The sequence below is a fragment of the Lagopus muta genome, chromosome 13 (genome assembly GCF_023343835.1).
Source record: "Lagopus muta isolate bLagMut1 chromosome 13, bLagMut1 primary, whole genome shotgun sequence".
NCBI classification, from domain to species: Eukaryota; Metazoa; Chordata; class Aves; order Galliformes; family Phasianidae; genus Lagopus; species Lagopus muta.
The window spans coordinates 3,310,337-3,330,123 of record NC_064445.1 but is presented as its reverse complement, the minus strand read 5'-3'; the positions used below and the strand labels follow the sequence as shown (position 1 = coordinate 3,330,123).

At 46.5% G+C, this 19,787-nt stretch overlaps 1 protein-coding gene across 5 annotated transcripts in view; it reads right to left on the bottom strand.

Annotated features, from left to right (window-relative positions):
• DOCK11 (dedicator of cytokinesis 11) overlaps positions 1–19,787 on the bottom strand; it is a 70,420-nt gene that overhangs the window by 23,142 nt on the left and 27,491 nt on the right. For 3 of the 5 annotated variants that reach the window (XM_048959357.1, XM_048959361.1, XM_048959360.1), the window contains exons 15-36: positions 19,048–19,170; positions 18,799–18,875; positions 17,594–17,778; positions 17,450–17,515; positions 17,182–17,274; positions 16,656–16,779; positions 15,968–16,089; positions 15,522–15,608; positions 14,458–14,547; positions 12,936–13,054; positions 10,888–10,957; positions 10,684–10,809; positions 10,073–10,144; positions 9,837–9,983; positions 9,295–9,378; positions 8,970–9,081; positions 5,994–6,172; positions 3,482–3,598; positions 2,875–2,950; positions 2,649–2,743; positions 250–361; positions 45–111 (exon numbers count right to left, since the gene is read on the bottom strand). In XM_048959357.1, the coding sequence (XP_048815314.1) occupies positions 45–111; positions 250–361; positions 2,649–2,743; positions 2,875–2,950; positions 3,482–3,598; positions 5,994–6,172; positions 8,970–9,081; positions 9,295–9,378; positions 9,837–9,983; positions 10,073–10,144; positions 10,684–10,809; positions 10,888–10,957; positions 12,936–13,054; positions 14,458–14,547; positions 15,522–15,608; positions 15,968–16,089; positions 16,656–16,779; positions 17,182–17,274; positions 17,450–17,515; positions 17,594–17,778; positions 18,799–18,875; positions 19,048–19,170 (2,343 nt within the window). The remainder of the gene's footprint in view (positions 1–44; positions 112–249; positions 362–2,648; positions 2,744–2,874; positions 2,951–3,481; positions 3,599–5,993; positions 6,173–8,969; positions 9,082–9,294; positions 9,379–9,836; positions 9,984–10,072; positions 10,145–10,683; positions 10,810–10,887; positions 10,958–12,935; positions 13,055–14,457; positions 14,548–15,521; positions 15,609–15,967; positions 16,090–16,655; positions 16,780–17,181; positions 17,275–17,449; positions 17,516–17,593; positions 17,779–18,798; positions 18,876–19,047; positions 19,171–19,787) is intronic. The other 2 variants (XM_048959358.1, XM_048959359.1) reach the window with 2 other exon arrangements.

The following is a 19,787-nucleotide window of genomic DNA, read 5'->3' as shown; positions in this document are numbered from 1 at the left end:
TTGGTGCCAGCACAAGGTTTGAACTGCAGCCTCGTGATACTCACTCCAGAAGCACAAGGACGTTGATCAGCTCTTGAGGTGAGAATTTGTTCCAGTAGGCTAAAAGTGTATCTGAGAAAGAGAAAGACACACATTGAGATTCTTTTCTTTTAATAGAAAAGGGACCTTACAGACCCAAGCAGCCCACGACGGCCTCTTGTCTTTCTGGCTGCCCTCTGGTACACCCCATAAGGAGCAAGAGCAACCAACCTTCAGAGATCATCTTCACAATGTAGAGGTAGCACATCAGGAGCGTGCGGATCTCAAACTGGTCCAGGCGGCTGCAGTGAGACACGCTGCTCCTCGTGGAGCTCCTGCGGATCTAATGGGACAGGAATGTCACATGGAGGCCCCGTGGCCACGGGTATCTGGGCTGTGCTTGAGCACAGACACGACAGATCTGGCATGTGCCAGATGCACCAGCTCTCCTCCTGTCCCCAGCAGCACCTCGTAGGACATGCCTTGGACACGTCCCATCTAGGGATAAGCAGTCTGGAAATCCAGCCAAAGCTTTCTTTGCCCAGCAAACATATGTCTGGGCAGAGAAGGATGCCTTATCTAGCAAAATGCATGGCAGCCTTGCTATCGCTCCTTCTCGCTACAGCATCTGAGCTCTGTGACATTTTTGAAGTTTTTGCCAAACAAAATTCATTCACTTTCATGGTTTAAAGCAAGAATCTTTTTGTTAAATGTGTATGCACCAAACCAAACTGTCAGTAACTAAAGAAACAGGAACTTTCCACTTAAGAAAATAACCATTTTGTTTTATCCTCCTGAGTTTGGGGAGTGCCTTTTGTTTTTTTCCCCTCCTCTTTCGTGAGTTAGGCGAACACGAGAGAAAGTCTTCTGCTGTCAGTGTTTGAGGGAAAGGAAGGCTTGTGCATTCTGTGGTGGGAAAGAGGGGACTTTTAAAGATGCACCACGTTGTTTGGCATTCTCTGTGCTTGCCCTAGTCATATCCTCTGACAAACGGATACAATTAAGCTCTAACGAGGATGCTTCTCTTAAAGCTGTGCCTCATATGTTTGGAAACTGACCTGCAGATCATATGTGTTGTTTATTCTGGGGCAGGCTATGGACGTGAGTCATAAGAACACAGAATTAAACATTCAGATTAGGGCTCGAGATACAGTGCTATGGCCAGAACTGTGCTGCCAACCGTGCCAAATTATCCAGACAGCACACACTCCAACAGAACCGCAATAAACAATGTCTGCTCCCATACAGAGCCTTAAAGCTGTGCTCCTTCACAATGCATTGCTCTCACAAGGCTTTGAGGAAGTGATATGCACTGACAGAGAAGCTGTTTTCTACTACTATGAAAAATATACCTTCAAGGACACAGATGAATGTGCCTGGCTGTGGCAATGAGGTGAGCTGAAAGCCAAATGTTTTCTGCAAACCCAGCCAGGTGTTGCTGCCAGCAGGGTGGAAGCACGTGCCCTGAGCTCTGCAGTGTGATGCTCAGGCAATTGGTTGTGCTTGGTTTTGTAGCCTTGTGATTCTTGTGGGGGACCCCCACCTCTCCTGAGCATGTCAGGACACAGTCAGCAGGAGTCCGGATAAGCATTGCTTTGCTTTGCTCATTGGAAGGGCCAATGTTTTTAAAGCTGTATCAAGGATTCGTGCTAACACAACACATCTGGAAAGCACCTGAAGGCAAACCAGGAGCTGGTCTGTACAAATACCGATTTCCATGTGTGCAATCTGCCAACAAGGAGAGCACACACCATCTGGATGCTGCAGTCAGACCTCTTTGTGCTGTCGCCTTCTGCAAGTTTATGACTGTGGGTATTACCCTCTGCTTATTTTCCTACTCCTATCTCATCTCCCACGTCAGCAGTCACCAACTCTCCCATCGTTGTGCTTTGACTCCCAGCTGTGTGTGAAAACCAGTTCCCAGCACCACTCAGTGTATGCTGACCGGGCTCAGCCCTGTCCCAGCACAGAGAACACATCTGTGTGTGGATACACGCACCGTGGGAGCAGAGAATTTCCTCATGCATTTTGCCATTCATAAATAATTTGCCAACACTTATATTTTTGTCTCAGAGAATTTTAAAGAGGGAAAGCATACCAGACCAGCAAGCCCAGCTTCTGCTAAGATGAATCTGTTTGTTTCCAAACAGAGGTATTTCATAGAATCACAGAATGAATCACAGAATGGCCTGGGTTGAAAAGGCCCACAATGCTCATCCAGTTCCAACCCCCTGCTGTGTACAGGGTCACCAACCAGCAGACCAGGCTGCCCAGAGCCACATCCAGCCTGGCCTTGAATGCCTGCAGGGATGGGGCATCCACAGCCTCCTTGGGCAGCCTGTTCCAGTGCCTCACCACCCTCTGTGTGAAAAACTTCCTCCTAATATCCAACCTAAACCTCCCCTGTCTCAGTTTAAAACCATTCCCCCTTATCCTATCACTATCCACCCTTGTAAACAGATGTACCCTCTCCTGTTTATATGCTCCTTTCCAATATTGGAAGGCCACAATGAGGTCTCCCTGGTATTTACAAGCTGTTTTTTCATAGTTACCAATTATTTTTTGTCCCCCTTAGCTAACAGCCTATGCACAGCAGTGAGCACTGTCCTTTCTAACCCCAGATACATTACATTTTCACTCTGATCCGGGGAACCAGTTGCCCCCTCTGAGTTCAGGGATCCTTTTGAGTCCTCTCGCTTCATCCCATGGCCATTTGGAAGTGCTGCTGGAAAAAAAACACAGACTCCAAATGATGCAGTTTGCACCCACACTCCTCAACATATCACACTGCTGAGGACTGGTGGTAGCTGCATTGAACATAAAAGCAAAAGTAGAATTTTAGAACAGTTAATTTACCTGAATCCTTGTCCACAATCAGGCTGGATCTATTTGAGGGGGATGCAAAATTGCAGATAAATTCATCCCTGGATGCCTGTAAAGCAATATGAGGTTTTTGTGACCAACAGAAGATAATAGCTATTCTTTTATAAAAGAGAATAATGGAATAAAAAAGAAGATTAGAGCAGCTTTCGAAACACAGGTGAAAATTCCTTACATCCTTAATAAGGAAACAAACCTCCTGGGGTGCAGTACAGAGAACAGCAAGGCACGTTAAAGGAAGTGATGGCAGCTTGTTCATTTTTCATCACTTGATTTGATGTTGTTTTTATTCAGACTTTTTAAAATTTTTTGTTACTGCTTTGCCCTAAACAAACAGGGAAGCCTCATCTGCAAGCCTGAGCCCTTATGGGAGGCAGATGGGAACTGAGTCCTGTTCTCATTGCACCTGGAGGGACTTACCTCTCTGCACAGCACGATGCGTGCCGTAGAGGAATACAACAGCAAAGAAAACAGCAACGCAGCAAATAGAGAACCATCACAGGAAAAAGGTCAAACAAAATAAACACATTACTGGATGGAAGGAAGAAAAAGAAGCCCACTTGGGCCGCTGGGCTGTACTCACAGGGCTGGAGGCAGCCGTGCAGGAGATGAGCACGTCGCGGCCGGCCACGCGCTGGATGTTTTCCAGCAGCAGCCCCAGCAGCGGCAGGTAGAGCTGGACGATTTTGGCCTGCTGGTTCTGCAAAAGGGGAGAGGAACAGAGCTAAGAGCTCAGGGTTTCCACAAAGTAAAAAAAAAGGAAATTCTTCAGCCAAAAATGTGTATATGCCACCAGTGGGTATTACCAGCAACGAGCTCTGGGAAATGAGGGATTTCGGGGGCTGAATGGCATTCCCAGTTGTACAGGAAGCATGACAAACAAACCATAGAATCATAGAACGAATCATAGAATGGCTTAGGTTGGATGGGACCTTAAAGATCATTTAGTTTCAACCCTCCTGGCATGGGTTGGTTACCACCCACTGAGCCAGGCACCAGCTCAGGATGCCCAGAGCCCCATGCATGGCCTCAGGCACCTCCAGGGATGGAGCACCCACAGCTCTGGGCAGTGCCAGGGCCTCACCATCCTCTGAGTGAAAAATTTCCTCCTAACACCTCACCTAAATTTTCCCTCTTTTAGTTTAAAATCATTCCCCCTTGTCCTGTCGCTGTCAGACCGTGTGAAAAGTCAGTTCCTCTCTGTTCAGAAGCTTCTTTCAGTGCTGGAAGGCTGCAGTGAGGTCTCTGTGGATTCTTCTCCCGGCTGAGCAAGTCCAGATCCTTCAGGATCCTCCCTCTTTCTCCAGAGGAGAGTTGCTCCAGTCCTCTGAGCATCATCAGGCTTCCTCTGGACCCACTCCAAAAGCTCCATGACTTCCTTGCACTGGGGGCCCCAGTTCTGGACAATCCAGGATTTCCTAACTCTTTAACTGGCACTTCACAGCTCCATTTTGAAGTGCAACACCCCGCAGTAATGAAATAAAAACATTTGCTTCTTCAGAGCTGCTGACTATTGCTTCCAGTTGGGAATTCTCCATAGCCAACACTTCTATTTAAAACAGTTTGGAGGAAGGGATTAACTTGAAAACTTGAATTAACTGATACAGATTGTTTATGAAGTTTTGAAAAAAGTCTGTTTGGCTATTTCTAAATGCAAGGCTCTCTGACATCAGTTCTTTTCTTGTCAAAAAATGATTATCCTGGAGCTGACAGAAAAAGATATCTAAGTGCTGTGTTGTTTTGCTATAAGCACCCAACATTTTCTTCTGATTCCGTATGACAAAAGATATGAGAAACCTTGATAATGCCCATGGGCTCAGCAAACCCTCTCTCAACCATTGATGAGGATGAGGTTTCCTTAGCTGGAATGAGACTGCAGCAGCAGCATCTGCTGCCTGCAATGGGACTGGTTTCCAGGACACCAGCTGAGCATCCTGCCCTGGCTCCATGCAGCCTTCTGGCCATGCTGCCCAGAGCAGGACACACACCAGAATACAGCAGGGCAGTTTTAAGACACGTGGCATTTTTGAGAAGGCAGGGAGCTGCTGCATGCTGATGAAGCAAACAGTTTCTGAATTAGCACGAGAGCTTTCAGGCACCCCAGAAGAGCTGACACAGGCTGCCTCTGACCCAGCTGTGACAGAGAGTTGGCAAACCTCTCCTGTTTCACCAAGTCTGGGCAGCAACCACGTGTTGTACTTTGTTCCAGGCTGTGCGAGTCACTGGGGATCCGTGGTGCAGAGAGAAACAAGACCACCTCCCACTCAGCCCTTCCAGTTATGCTGCTAAAGGTCCAGAGAAGGGACAGGAGAGGAGCTGGCTCCAGTCCATGCGGAGGGGCAGGAGTCCCTGGTGCATTTCGGTCATGTCCCCCACCCTTTGTGTCCAGGATGCTATCCATATTCCAAAGTAAAACCCTGAATGTAGCAAACTAGGAGCAATTTTAAGAGCTAAACTCTTAACAGAGGCATGTTTACAGCCTACAGCAAGGACACGTAGTGTCTGTGCTGGTAGCTCAGCGCTTTCAAGGACATATGTTTCAGCAGGGATCAGCATCAAAAAAAAAACACCAAGCCCATCTCCAAGCTCTCAGCAATACCACATGCTGAGCCACTGACCAAAGGAAGCTGAAAACTCCCCAGCGGAAATCCAGCCTCTCGTGAGAATCCACAGATCCTCTCTTCTGGCTCACTAATTGGCAAAACATGCAGCTGACTTTAACAGAGACCAGTCCTGCTTCCTAATTATAGTACATTAACGCAGGATATTAGTTTAAGTCCAAGTCCAGAAGACCACTGAGGTTGCTTAACTTTGAACAGCCTCTTGGCTAGGAACACTTTCAAGTCCTTTAATGGCTCGAGGCTTTATTATGTAAATACTCAGCACGGATAAGAGCTCTGCAGTTATCATGGGCACATTATTTGTATTCCTAGATCATTTCTCAGAGCTATTCCTGTAATGCCATAACTGTAACTTAAAACAGTTCCCTGAACAGTAATGAGAACACCCTCAGTGCACCGTGCAAAATCTAAAGCTGATGTTTTTCCATAAAATTCAAGACCTTTACGTTTAAAAGCCAAGAAAATAAGCCTGACCTTGTGCTGGTATCTGTTGTCGAAGGCATGCTTTATCAAGAGATTTTTTAAGACTGTGATGGCCGTATATCTGATATCATAGTTGTCCTGCAAGGCAACAGAGGTTTCTCTGAGAAGCATCCCCACCAGGAAATGATGCCTGCAATACTCATCAGTTAAACTGTATTCAAGATTTACATCTGAAAGAAACAGCAAAGCAATGGTTAAGGGAACTGTTCCAAAGATCTATTCAGACTGAGACAGAACTGTCAAGTAAGCCACAACAGTTCATGGGTAGGGTCTCATCATCACTCTTCTTGTGATAAAAGATCACAGTGCAGTGATCTTTTAATGAAGCCTGAATCAATGACAGCTTTCTCAACCACAAAGTAATACAAAAGAATTTGTCATCTCCCAGTTCAGACGAGGCATTCACTCCAGCCCTCACCACCTCAGCAGCAGCTAAATGAAGGATTTATGCAGCGCAACGCTTTGCAAATCTCAGTGCTCTGAGGACCAGCTGTAAAGTAAGAAATGGATGACACAGGGAAAGGCAGCACAGCTCCAAGAACCCCGTGCTATCATCAGGGCCAGAGTGCAGAGCAGAGGCCAACACTGCTGGAGTGAGGGATGCAAACAAGAACGAGGTGCCAAGTGACCTCCAGCAGTTTACACAGCCCCACTGTAGGACTCAGGAAGCAGGGCAGGGTTCCAGGGAGCTGTGTGCCAGGAGCTGTGAGGCTCCGTTAGCGCTCTGCCAGCAGACACCAAGCACAGCTCCATGCAGAAGGGCAGCTCAGTACCTAACCATCCTGGTGAACTGACTTGCACTCTGCATCTCACACAGATTCGGGCTCTACCTATGCTGTGATCAAAGGGGTGGCTGCAATGTGGGCACATCATTGTCACTGACTTGCCCAGATAATGCAGCGGAAAAGCGACAGGGACACAGATTTCAGTGCGGTTTGCATGTGCACTCAGGCTGCTACAGATGACCTTGCCCTGACACCCACCATTATCTCTTTCAGGCAGCCCATATGTCTAATCAGAGCCTCAGCAGGCACTGTTTGACTGTTGCATTACAGCTCTGAGCCTCGCACAGGGATAACCTCAAAGCTGTGCGCTCCTCCCCCAGATGGTTCAAACCCCGGGTGCTCAGCTCTGATATGTTTTTGAAAAGCCCACAGGTGTGAAAGCTTTTCTGTGGTGCACACACACAGCTTTGGAAGTCCCAGCCAAAGGGCTCCAACAGCACTGTTTCATGCAAAAAATACTTTCAGATTGTTGGCTGATTCATAAGTTGCCCTTACCGGCTTGTGAAAATCTGATTCAGAGGAAAGAGAAAGCAATCTGGAGTATTATCTAGCTTTCACTGTTAGTCATGTTAGCAAATGCCCAAGTGTCACATCATGGTTACTTCATTAGTTGGATACAAGCTAATTGACTGGAGACTGAATATTTTATCTAATTTGACATTAGAGGACTCAGTCATCCAAGTTGGACCCCCGTACTGCTCCACAGCACATGCAAGTATCTAACTTGCATGCAAAAAGAAAAGGAACAAATATAAAGACAGCGAAAGTAAGCAGGAGTAAGTAAAATTTCTCCAGGCTTGGAGAAATTGGACAGTGTGTCATGTTTTAATGTTTTCCCCAAGGCACTTGCTTAACTTGCAACTCCTGGCAATCTCGTGGGTTCTTTGCTCGAGCACAAACACCTGAGGATATTTTAAAAACAAAACCTCAACTGGCAGGTCCTAGTCACAGTAACACAGAGGAGGAAAGATGAGCTGCTCCTACAGCTTTTCAGTTTCACCACTGCAAACACAAAGGTGAATGTTAACCAAGGAAGAGCACTCTTGTGTTAACACGCTGCTAACAAGCAGAGGAGAGGCACCATAGTTGTGTGCTTTTCTCTATCCCAGCCATTTCTAGCAGTGCACTTTGTTAAACTATGCCAGTCAAGTAGCCAAAGTGATGTAAGAGGTCAGCAGCTGGCCCAGAGGAAGCTCAGAGCAATGTCTCAGAGAGACATACCAGAGTAAAGGAAAACTGAGAGTTATTGCTTCTTCTGCTACCTGGGAGCAAAGATAACCCCTCTAGGGTTTGCATGGCTGCACCTGGGGGCATACCCAGACATTCCCTCACCTCCACCAAAATAAATCCACAGAGCTTTCACGTGGGGAATTCCAAACCTCACTTTCCTCTGTGGTACTTGGCCAGGCTACTTGCACCCGGAGCTGGCAATCTGTACTGTATTTATCAAGCACAACTATGACCCAGAGAGCATAAAGTTCTGTCTGTAGAAACCTCAGGAGACCGTTGAGGTGTGCCCTGCACTCAACACAGTGGTTGCATGGCTGCAACCATCCAGATTTGCACGACAGCTCAGTTTAGGCACTTGCAAACCTCGTTTGCCATGCAGAGAACAACACCAGGAGAGGAGGAGGTGTGGTGTGACAGTGAGAACAGGCTGGGTGTGCATGATGCCACTGTATAAGCATGGTATGCATTGAGGATTGGCGCAGACTCAAGACTTTTGCTGGCTGCGTTCAGCCCAGGCTTGAGCACAGCCCTAAACTTGTTCAAACTGAAAGCAGAAAGCCACAGAGAGAGCTGACAGCAGAGCAGTGAATGCAGTCTGTTCTCCCGTACTGCCGTTTGCTGTGACTCTGGCTGGTGGGACACCCTTCTGATGCTGACAGTACGAAGGATTAGACTTGCACAATCTGTACTTACTGAAATAGGGGCAATTTCTTTTGGATATTGTTAACCCTTTGCAAACTTAAATGTAGGAAATACTGTACGGACTGATTGCTGACCATTCTGGAGCTGACTAAGGTGACACTGCCAGACCAACATCTTATCTTGAGGTTAACATCAGACAGACTAAACTGGGCATACTTTCCTTGACACTGAAGAGAGTTATGTCTGCTCTGAAGCCATCGAGAAAGATAAACCATAGCTTTCTAGCCCAGTCCCTTGAGAAAAGACATACCTTGAGCTCTCTGCAGCTTGGGTTTGGAAAAGGTCATCGGTAAGTTCAGAGGAATGTAGTGCTCATGATTGCAAATGGTTTGAAGAAATTCAAACTTGTATTCAACCAGCAGCTGAGAAAACAAATAAAACCGAACAAACACAAAATATGTTTTCAGCTTGGCTTATTTGCTTCTAGTTGTGTTTCTTGCACAAAGACTGGGGAATCTAAACAGCATTCAGTGCAACTCTGTAATTAATGGCAAAAATTTCATGGTATGAAATTATCAATACAGAGCTTTGATTGATGCAGACACATACAAGCTTCCAAGAAATGTACTGCTTACCTTAGGGTCTTTAGGGCTGAATCCAGAAATGTAATCATTGATCAGGTTAAAAACAAACCCTCTGTCCATAAAGGTCAAACAGCGCTGCAGAAGACATAGTGGAACGTCACCGATCATTAAAAGAGAAAGCAATCCCCCTAAATCATCTCCATGCCACCACCCCACCAGCAGCCAGATTTGATCTTCCAGACTGCTGCTGACTTTCCAAAATTCGCTTGCTCCCATTTTTCCAACGTTATTTAGACGACCTCTCTTAAATCTCAAGCAGACAACAGAAATGTGTAAAATGAGAACATGTGTATTTCATCTCAGGTTTTGAACAGTTGCTGGGCAGGACTGAAAAGCCTAGATAGCATGTAGAGTGCCACAGTCTACCAGAAAGATGAAGAGTCTTTCCTAGGAAAGAAGGAAACTCCCTGAAGTTTTTATCACCAAAGAGACGTAAGGGATGAGATTGTACAGACACGTATGTTTGTTTGCTACTTATTTCTATATAGATATAATTCTGATTAAAGCCTGGGAGAATGAAAGAAACTGCTGACCTTCAGGAAGTTGGCCAAGCTAAAATTGGCATTTCGGGATTCTTCGGGGATTTCATTGTAGCGTATGGTCACATGAGGGATGATGGCAAGCAACAGTGAGTGAAGGGCGTGCTGGTAGGAGGCTGGGAACCGCTGGGCCCTGGGCAGCTGAAAGCAAAAGCGTTGGGTGAAAAAATTCACAGGAGAGTTTGTTTGCGGTGGTTCTGTAAAGCAGCATTGAACAGATTCGTTTTTACCTTGATTTTGTTTTCCTCCAGTAAGTATATTGCCATGGACTTCGCCAGTGCTTCAAAGAAAAACCAAGAGTACTGGAACAAACAAAAAATACTATTACTTTTCTCAACAGGAACGAACACGCTGTGAGGGGAAAAAGCAGTGTGGGAGGGAGAGTTTGCATTCAGATGGCATTTTGAAAGCATGGCTGTGCTCAGCAGCCAGCTCAGCGTGGGAAGGCACCTGGAAGCACACTTTGCTACCTGGGGTAGGAACAGCTCCAACCCCTTGCACCCCACAGCACCCTGCAAGGAGCCAGCAGAGTCTGGGGGGCCAGCCATGCCCAGAGGAGCAGCAGCTCAGTTTTCCTCCCCTATCTAGCTTGAAGAAAAGAGGTAAAATTGGCAAAATGGAAAGCCCTTGCTTATGGCTGGCCGTGAGACTTAACACAGTGGGCTCCCTGCAAGAATTTGTCTTTGTTGTAAGGGGAGAACTTCATGGACACAGACACAAGGAGCCGTCCTGGTAGCTTTGCTCCTGTGGTGGGGTTGGATGGGTGGAAATACTGGGCTTTGTATCACATCCCCTTTTCTTCCCTTCCACCTCAAGCAACAAAGCACTGCCTGTACTTCACCTTGAGCAGTTTATTGATGGCAAGAAAATCTGCTGATTGCTTCAAGATGGTGGCCATGGAAAGGACCAGGATTTCATGGGTCATCTTTGCTTGTGTCACACTGGGTTTCTCAGCTCGGAAGACGTACTGGGAGGCAAGAAGGACAGTGTCAGCAGTGTGCCTGCTCCAGCACGGAGCTGCATGGAGCAGCGAGCCATGACTGACCTTTATGAAGGAGCGCAAGTAGTGGTCTAGGCCTTCCTCATGGCACTTGGACACGATGTGCAGAAGAACCCTGGGGAGAAATGTGTTCAGCACGCAAAGTGAGGGCAAGTTCCTCCCACATGCAAAAGTAGACATTGTGTGTGCCCTATCCAGCTCCACCCAAAAGCCTCATCACTGGTTTTTCAGCCAGTATTTGCAGACCAAGGTCCCTCACAGCTCCTGTGGCTGCACCATTCTTGCTCAGCCTCCCCACTGAACACTCAGTGCTGAGCATCCAAAGCCTCTTCTCTTGGTGTCACCCAGCCCCGCTGCCTTCAGTGCTCAGTGCTCCTTGCACAAGGAGGTGGAGGACTCCCTGCAGGGGACACATCCTACTCTTTATGCATGCCAGCATAAAAGCCTGCAGCTACTTACACCCATATTGCAGTGAACACTGGGCACCTGAACAACACTCAGGGATTAGGTAAGTCAAAAACAAAAATATGCAGTTCATCTGCTCTCAGCCAGTTCTCTTTGGCTGGTGTTGCCCAACAGTAGATGTATCTTCAGAGCAGCTACATGGAGAACAAACTCATTTTTGCCTAATGCACATGCTGCAGATTCATCCACACTCTATACTTCATGGCATACGGAGTTTTTCCTCATCATGAGCCCTGTCCTAATAATGGTATGAGTGACTATTACAGCTGCAGCACTACATCAAATAAATAATAATTTAAAAAACTATGCAAATAAACAAAACAAAAAAAAATATCAAATAACAACTCAAAATCTGCTCAGAGAAGTGGGGAAAAATGCTCTATGGTTGTTATATTCTGAACCCCCAAACCCTATACTCTTCCTGAACCCCCAGATTTACTAATTCTGAAAGCTCTTTTTTACTGAACTGATATGTATCCTACTGATATGTATCCTCTCCTGCTCGCAGTTACACACTTTGGATTATTTTCAAGCTGTAGTCTGGCAGTTCACTGGGGACACACAGCCCCTGGAGAACATGCCAGCCCTCTGAAGCACTCCAGGCAGCTGATGAAGGCAGCCTGGTTTCCCAAGCCAATATCAGAGATTTACATTCCAGTCCAGGTCACAGAGAACAACAAACTGTTGCACACTGTCACAGACCCCACGAGCCAAACCACAGAGTTTACAAGCCGTTTATCAGATACGGCGGCTTTTCAAATTCCACTCTGAAATCCTGGATAGGGAAACAGTTGTCGTTAATGGAGAGCTACTGACAAACTGGAAAGGATCAAGCCAAGCTTTGAAAAAATGAGTGGAGGGACACAAGGGAACTGATCAGCCAGGAGGAGTCCTCTGTCCTTAGCAGAGTGGGAATGTGTTCCTCATAGGAGGAGTCCCCGCAGCCCATGTCACAGGACTGTGACTACAATGGGTCCTTCATCCTTGGGGACCCAGGGCTCAGTCTCTGACCTTCAGTTTCACTGGGGGGAAATGCTTTTGGCTGCACGTGACCTGGAGTTGAAGCAAGACCTCCGTGGAGTGGTATGCAGCATCCCCCTCTGCACTGCCGTACGGTGGAAGTGTATGTGTTTAATGCACCCATCAGTTTACGTGCACGGGGATCACAGGTAGGACAGAAAAGTGCTCTGGCAGCTCGAGCTCCACTGGGAGCAGCAGCAGGGCACAAGGCAGCACTGCCCTCTGGGGGCTGAAGGCACTGCCGAGCAGCGCTGCACAACAGCAGCAAGCCCCACTGGCCTGAAACTTCTGCAACGAAGCCTCTGAGCCACAAATAAATCAATCAGTTCGTCCAATCCCTGCTCCCGGGTTTGTCCCCTCACCTCCTCGCTGTCCCCACCACTCCTTTTCAGCAGTTATCTTTAAGTTCACACAGCTCCCAGACCCCACGCTGCCCTGTGCCACCTGGACGTGCCATCCCAGCGCTTTATGCACAACCACACCAACAGGCAGCAGTGGACAGCCAGCACTGCCACTTAGCACCCTGTACTGGGAAACCACCTTGCCTTGCACTGTAATTTGTGGCTTTGCATTTGTAACCAAAGACAGATGGTTTACCAGATACTCACATGGTGCAGTTGACAGCTACCTCATCTTCCTGGGTCACATTTGTAAGGACTCTAAATAGTTGCATAAGAATTACAGGTAGAAACTGAATCATTACTTGGATCTCCATGGCGTGCAAACACTAAAACAAATGTTCAAAACACAGACACTTTTAGTTCAACAATTTGCAGATGTCAAATATTTATAGTCCACAGACATTTCTGGGGCAATACAACAGGCATTAGAAAATGCTTTGGGGTGTGGATGTCAGGCTGCCAGGTGACAGGGGGACTTGGACACCGAGCAGTGCTCACTGCCTGCTTCCAACTGATGGATCCCAGCTGCATGCCCTCAGGGAGCAGCATGAATCACTCCTGGCAGGTATTAATCTTGCTCTCAGATGTGCCAAAGCAGCTGTGTCTTAATTAGAGGTCACATGCTACAAGCTGACCCCAATAACCCAGAACTTAAGGCTGAAGTTTTGCTGCCAACTCTTTGTGCCATTTGATGGGATGAAGTCCCATTTTCCCAAATGCCTTTGCAAAGATCTGATGCCCAATAGCTTGCAGTGAGACTTTTCTCTAGAGGTCATAGCTTACTATTGGAAGTGGGATTTAAGATCTGGTGAAGGTCAGGATCATCTGGTGCGTGCAACATTCACCCGTCACATGGACCTCTTTTGCCTGAGTATCGTGATGTGAGTCCAGAAAAGATGTTGTGTTTCATTTTCAGTTTTTAAACTGCAAATCTAAATCTTAAATCTGTATGTAAATATTTAAATTACTGAAATTACTGATGTCACAGAAGTGAGAAGCTCCCACTTGTGGTCAGTATGAAAATGTCTCCCTGTCTGCAGACTGCAGTGAGGTCAAAGCAACTGCTCTTTTAGTGCTTGGCTCCCAAACCTGCCATATTTTTGCTTAGGGTATTTGTACACTATGTGAAACACACCCAGTAACTCTGTGATGATAAATCCCCACCACTGGAAGTGGAGCTGTTGTTACAACAGCAATCTCAAACACAGGCAGCTTGGAAGGAAGCAAGGATGCTGAAGAGCCAAGGAACACAACCCCTTCAAAAGCCTTGCTGGGCCTCTCCAGTGCCCTTACTCATGCTGCAGTGAGTGCTGAAAAGCTGAGTCTGGGGTCACAGCCCATCTATGGTGAAGCTTCACCAAGCTACAGTCTCACTGATCTTTTTTGGCCTGAAAAAAGTCCTGATTTGAATGGATTTATTCCTGAAAGAGAGGAATCGTGCTACAGCATTAGCAGTTTCAATTGGATGTAGGGCAGCAGGGGGGGAGCATACAGGTTTGCTGGGAGGAGGCTGTGCCATGAGCACAGCTGGGTGATGCTGACTTGTTTCATCTCCTGGGAAAAGTAGCAGGAAGCAGCACACAGACAGCAGGTCATGTCAGTAAGAAAAGGTAAGGATCTTGCACAACTGATCCCAGCACTGCCCAAGCGTGTGTTCCTGCAGAATAGGGCTCCAGGTATTTACTGATGATGCAGAAAAACATAAAGCTCACTGACAGGCACTGTTCACCTTCAGGTATTTAACAAGCTCTCCAGGGACTTCCTTCACACCTGCCTGAACCAGCTGGCAGTACTGGAAGAATTTGTGCAAGTGCATGTCCTGGAAGAGATGAAAAACAAGTTCAGTGCAGTAGCTTCAGTCTTTGTCAGTCCCTGCTTTCTAGCTTACACCTGAAACTCCAGACCCACAACAGCAAGCTAGGATCATGTCCATAGCAAGCTCCCTGTCATTATCACTGGTACTTTTTGCTCCCCAGCTGCCACTCCCATCAGGACTACAGCACTGCTTCAACTCTTAATGATTGCCATTGCTTCCCCATTCTTCTCCCTCCTCCTCCCAGGCTAAAGTTAATTACTTAATCCCAAAAAGGATCTGGGAATGTATTTTGAAGAGAAGATAACGTGCTGTAAAAATCAGTAAGACTGTAAAACAGGTTTAGATTATGCTGACAAGTTGCAGTGAATGTAAATGCAGCTGATCACATCCAGCACAGGACAACAAGCCCTGCCAAGGGCATTTCCCTATGGGCAGAGCAGACAGGCAGTGCCCTGGAGCATCTGCTAGGAATCTTTGCTGCACATCACATGAAGCTTAGGGAAGTCCATCACCACTGAAAGTCAGCAGAACACTTAAGGAGTAGGTTAAACAGCCTAAACTGGTTTCAAAGGGAAATGAGGAATCTGGTTTTCTTGTGAAAAGTGTCTGCTGTAGTCAGAAAACTTCTTTTTCGTATGGCAATGAACAGTCTAATGTTTGGGGGAAATCTTCCATCTCCACCAGTTATTTTCCTTTCCATGGCACTGAAGCAGTTCATTTATTCAAATGTTTCCCTTGTCCTACCAGTTACAGAGCCACTGGCCAAGATAACACCAGCACCTCCCAGTGCTCATTCACTCACACAGCTGTCTCATCACACCCAGGCAAAGCAGAAAACCCCAGCAATGAATCCCAGACCTGCTGCTAGAGAAGTATCACAGCACTGCTCTGCAAACAGCAGAGAAGCAGCAGAGATACAGCAAATCCTTCCTCTGCTTTCGTGTTATAAGTCTACACAGATTACATGCTCAACCTACCTGGGTGTAAATGGTTGAGTCCAAGTGGATTCTGACTTTAAAGAGTGGCTTTGCTCCATCCACCCACTTTGCATCCACGCTGGACTGCTGTGAACAGACAACATTCATGCGCTTGGCTTCAGACTGTGGGAGGAAGGTGGTTGTGTGCAGGCAGACAAGGGGTCAGAAGGTAAGTTTGAGGTGGAGCAATGGAGACCCCCAGTGACACGACTCAGCCATGGGCAGAGTTGACCACATGAGAACATGCTCACAAAACACTCTCCTGCTGTGCACCACGTGCAACAGCCCAGTCCAACCTATCACAAACTGCACCAGTTGGGAGGGCTACGCTGCTGTGACGATCTTTCCAGCCACGCACAAGCAGAAACCCAGAACCTGCGGGGGCAGCAAAAGCTCAGCTTTCCTTTTCCCTTCATGTTTAAGCCCATTTATAATGTCTTCCCTACCCTTCGTGACTCTGTGTCCCCAAGACCCAGGTAGCCAGGTGGAAGGTTGGATGAAACAGGCAAATGCCGTTCCAGGGTGACAATCCGTCCATCCTTCAGTAACGGGACCCAAGCGTATCCCACTGCAGAGGCAACCAATGGACAAAGTTAGCAGACATGCAGTTACTTCAAGCTCCAAAAAGAACTGTATCTCACCCTACAAAAATCCAACTCACAGTTGTGCAAGTGGCTCCTACCAGACAGGGATCAATCATGTCAGCCTTGCTAAAACATATTTTACCTGCTGACTCAGTGAACAAAATTCAGCACAACGGAGATCAGGAATGGGTTTGAGGAGCAGAAATGATGTGCAAGCCTTGAGCAAAGTGGCAAAGGTCCTTTAGTTGCCCAAAGACCAGTTGGAAGGAGAAGCATCCCAACCAGAGGGACTTCAGTCTTTGACACATGCCCAGAGTTGGCAGGAGTGGCCCCTGAGGCCCTGACCTTGTGCCAAGTGCTTGATAGTGACTTGACTGACAATTTCCCCATTCATACATGAATGTTTGGTATCAGCAGCAAAATTTGAGCTTTCCTATACACAGCTTAAACCCACAGTTTCTCTTAGGATGCTCCCATAAAAGAAAACATAGATAGAAAAGTGTAGTCAAATATTATGCTCCAGCAGAAGTAATGTAAGGGGTGAACATACCTTGAGTTTCAATGGTGTCCTGTTTTTTCGATGTTGCCTTTGTATTAATTTCACAGCTGACATGATAGAAGGTGAAAAGCAAATGATGCTTTTGATGGAGGTGAATTGGAAGCTCAATTTTAATCTAAAATGATATCATGATAGGTAAGGCTGTGTTTTTAATCACGGAACAATACTTTACGTTCTATTTCATTTCACAAATGTTACATTTTATGCAGTTACACAAGACAGACTCCTACCATCTTAAATAACTCCCAACTACCATTTTCAGCACATTTGCACATTACTTATTAATGGTGATGTGTGACTGGAGTGCACAAAGCGTGACAGTAAAAACAGCACAGAACAAACTGGCATTAAAAATTGATAAAATCTCTGGCTCTGCTGGGTTCTTCTACTGAGGTGCAAAGAGATGATGTTTGTTTTTTAACCTGTATTTCCCCCAGCCCTGGAAAAAGACGTATCCTGAAAAGCTGCTTGGCTTTGTAGCACCCAGGAAAGTTTATTTCCCACCATTTTGCTTTACCTCATCATAAAACTCTGGGCTCTGGTTGTGATGCAGCACAGCTGCATACACGTTGGATGTCAGGAGCTGGCCTCCAGGTTTGCCATAGATACACTGGAAATACAAATGAGAAGCTTGATTCAGGGTTGCTGTCACCCTAAATTAGATGACCAAATGGAAACTGAGCATGGAAAATGTTTTCCTATTGTTCTGCTCAGCCTGGCTGGTGTATGGTACAAAGCTGCAAACAAACGTCAGCCCCAGGTCACTAGAAATAAAAGGTACCCACCTTTAATGGCCTGGCATCAGCTTCATCTGAATCCCTGAACTCAATGCAGACAGCAATGTTCCTCGCCTGAATTAGAAGAAAAGAGGAGGATGAGCCACATCCACAGGTCAGCAGCATCACTGCAGAGCCCACCAAGTCACTCACCTTTGCAAACACCTTCTGGTTCTCATACTTTAAATGCAAGGGATACACATACAGGTGGTTTTTGTAGACAGTGAAGGGATAACAGTATTTTGCAACTTCTGGGACAAGCTCCTCCACTTCAACTGCAATGTTCTCACAGCTCTTCTCAAAAGGCTTTATAGGTATATAAGAAGCTGTCACACAATCTGAAAGAGAAGGAAAGGATGAGCACATGGTGCACAATCATGGGTAGCACAGCTCATGTGTCATGGAATTTGCAGGTCTGAAACTGCCATTGCTCCCAAGGACTCAGTTCTCTCCATACCAGAGGGCCACACACGTGAGCAGGCAGCAAGGTATGGCTCACTCCATAAAAATAATTTGGGGGGAAATTCTCCTCTCAATCATGTAACATCTGTTGCTGCACTAGCAACACTGAGAAAAGATGGGTGCACAGGAACCACAGGGCTCTGCTCTTCTTGCCAGAGGGGACTGCAGAAGTGTCACTTTGCTGAAGCTCTGGGGAAAGTCAAAGGGCCTTTTGGACTTCCCATGTCTGGGCAGGGATGGCTGCTCTGCTCAGTACCTCCATCTTAAGACTCCAGGAATCTGACCTGTTACTGCTTTATAAAACATGCAAATACCACATGACCAAAGAAGATGGACTTCTGAAATAACAGCTTGAGACTGACTTCTCAAAGTGCACAAGTCCCACAGATTCAGAACTTTTCTACCCTCTGCTTCCATCAAGAGAGTTTTTAACTCAAGTCATGGTGTTGGAGGAAAGGGAGAAGAAAGGAACCCTGCTAAAAAGTCTTTTAGACAGGGAAGCAGATAACAGAATCCATGACAGGATATGGAATGATCCCGTGATGTGACACTGAACACACCACAAGTGTGGAGAATCAAACTGAACACGTAATGTCATGGATCAAAAACGTTATCTGAGCTCAATGTAATAACGGCAAAAGCAGACAGGTGGCTTCCTTTAGGTTTAGGATATGACAGCCATGCAGAATGTGAGACCCTCAGGTCACACCTCTGCACTTAGACCACATCTCTCCACGGAATCCATCAGAAAAACAAGTCAGTGGTTGTGTTGAATTACTGATTTCTTATTTCAATCCCAATATATTCTTGCTAATGAAACAGAAAAGCTCCACAAACACGCACTAACTCCCGAGGCTAGCACCATCAGCATTTATTTTCAGATCCAAGATACTTACTTGTGAAGTCCAGTGGGATGTCCTTGATGACAATATTCAACTGGGCTGGAATGATCTGCAGCTTTGTCTTCTCTGGTCTGCAATAGGAAGAAAGGAACGAGGTGGTGAATATTGAAAATTCAAGTGCTGAGCCCATCAGCAGGGCTTTTAGTTACCTCCTGACTATTTCAGAAATTGCTATCTCATGCTTACACCCACTGCTTAAAAATGTATGTTAGAAGGCCTGTTCAGCCTCTGCACCAGGCTTACTTCTTATACTCTGCTAATAGCTTCAACATGTCTTCATTTGAGAGTTTGCCACTGTCTTGCTTGTACAAGGGCGAGAATTTTCCTTCAGCATCAAGAGTGCCCTGGGAGTCTTTGAACACCGGTCTGCAGAGAAGAAGAGACACGTTCCCTAAATGATGATAAAGATGCAGGCATAGGAAAATCAAGCTTCAGAATACACATGGCAAGCTGCACACCACCAAATCCCAGGCCACTATGACAGTCATTTGGTGTTCCCATGTCATTACTGTTCCTTGTGTCAGCACCAAATGGCAATTTAGCAACAGGAGGCAGTGGCAGAGAACTGAACTTGCCTGTAGGGCATTCTTTTGACATGAGATTTAAGGGAGTTAACACTGAAATAACAGCAATGAAATACAGTCACTATCTCCAGTTGTTCCCAAGAACATTAGTTAAAGCAGAGCCAGAGATAGAGGTGTAACTCAGCTGATTGCCTCTGCTTTTGTCCCCTCCCTGGCAATGCATAGTGCCAGGGGGTAATTTCTGCACCAGTTCTCACACAGGACAGGGTGACCCAGCCACAGGGATGTTCTGCCTCGAAATCAGTAGCTGCAGGTCAGCAGGAAGGTTACAGTCTTCCCAGCACTGTTTACTATTTAATATTTTGTTTCTAATTCTAGAGAGAGTATTTCAGGCCAATCCACGTTCTGCCTGAGAAGTCAGGGCCAGATCCTGCCCTCTGTTGCTTCCACACAGCCCCA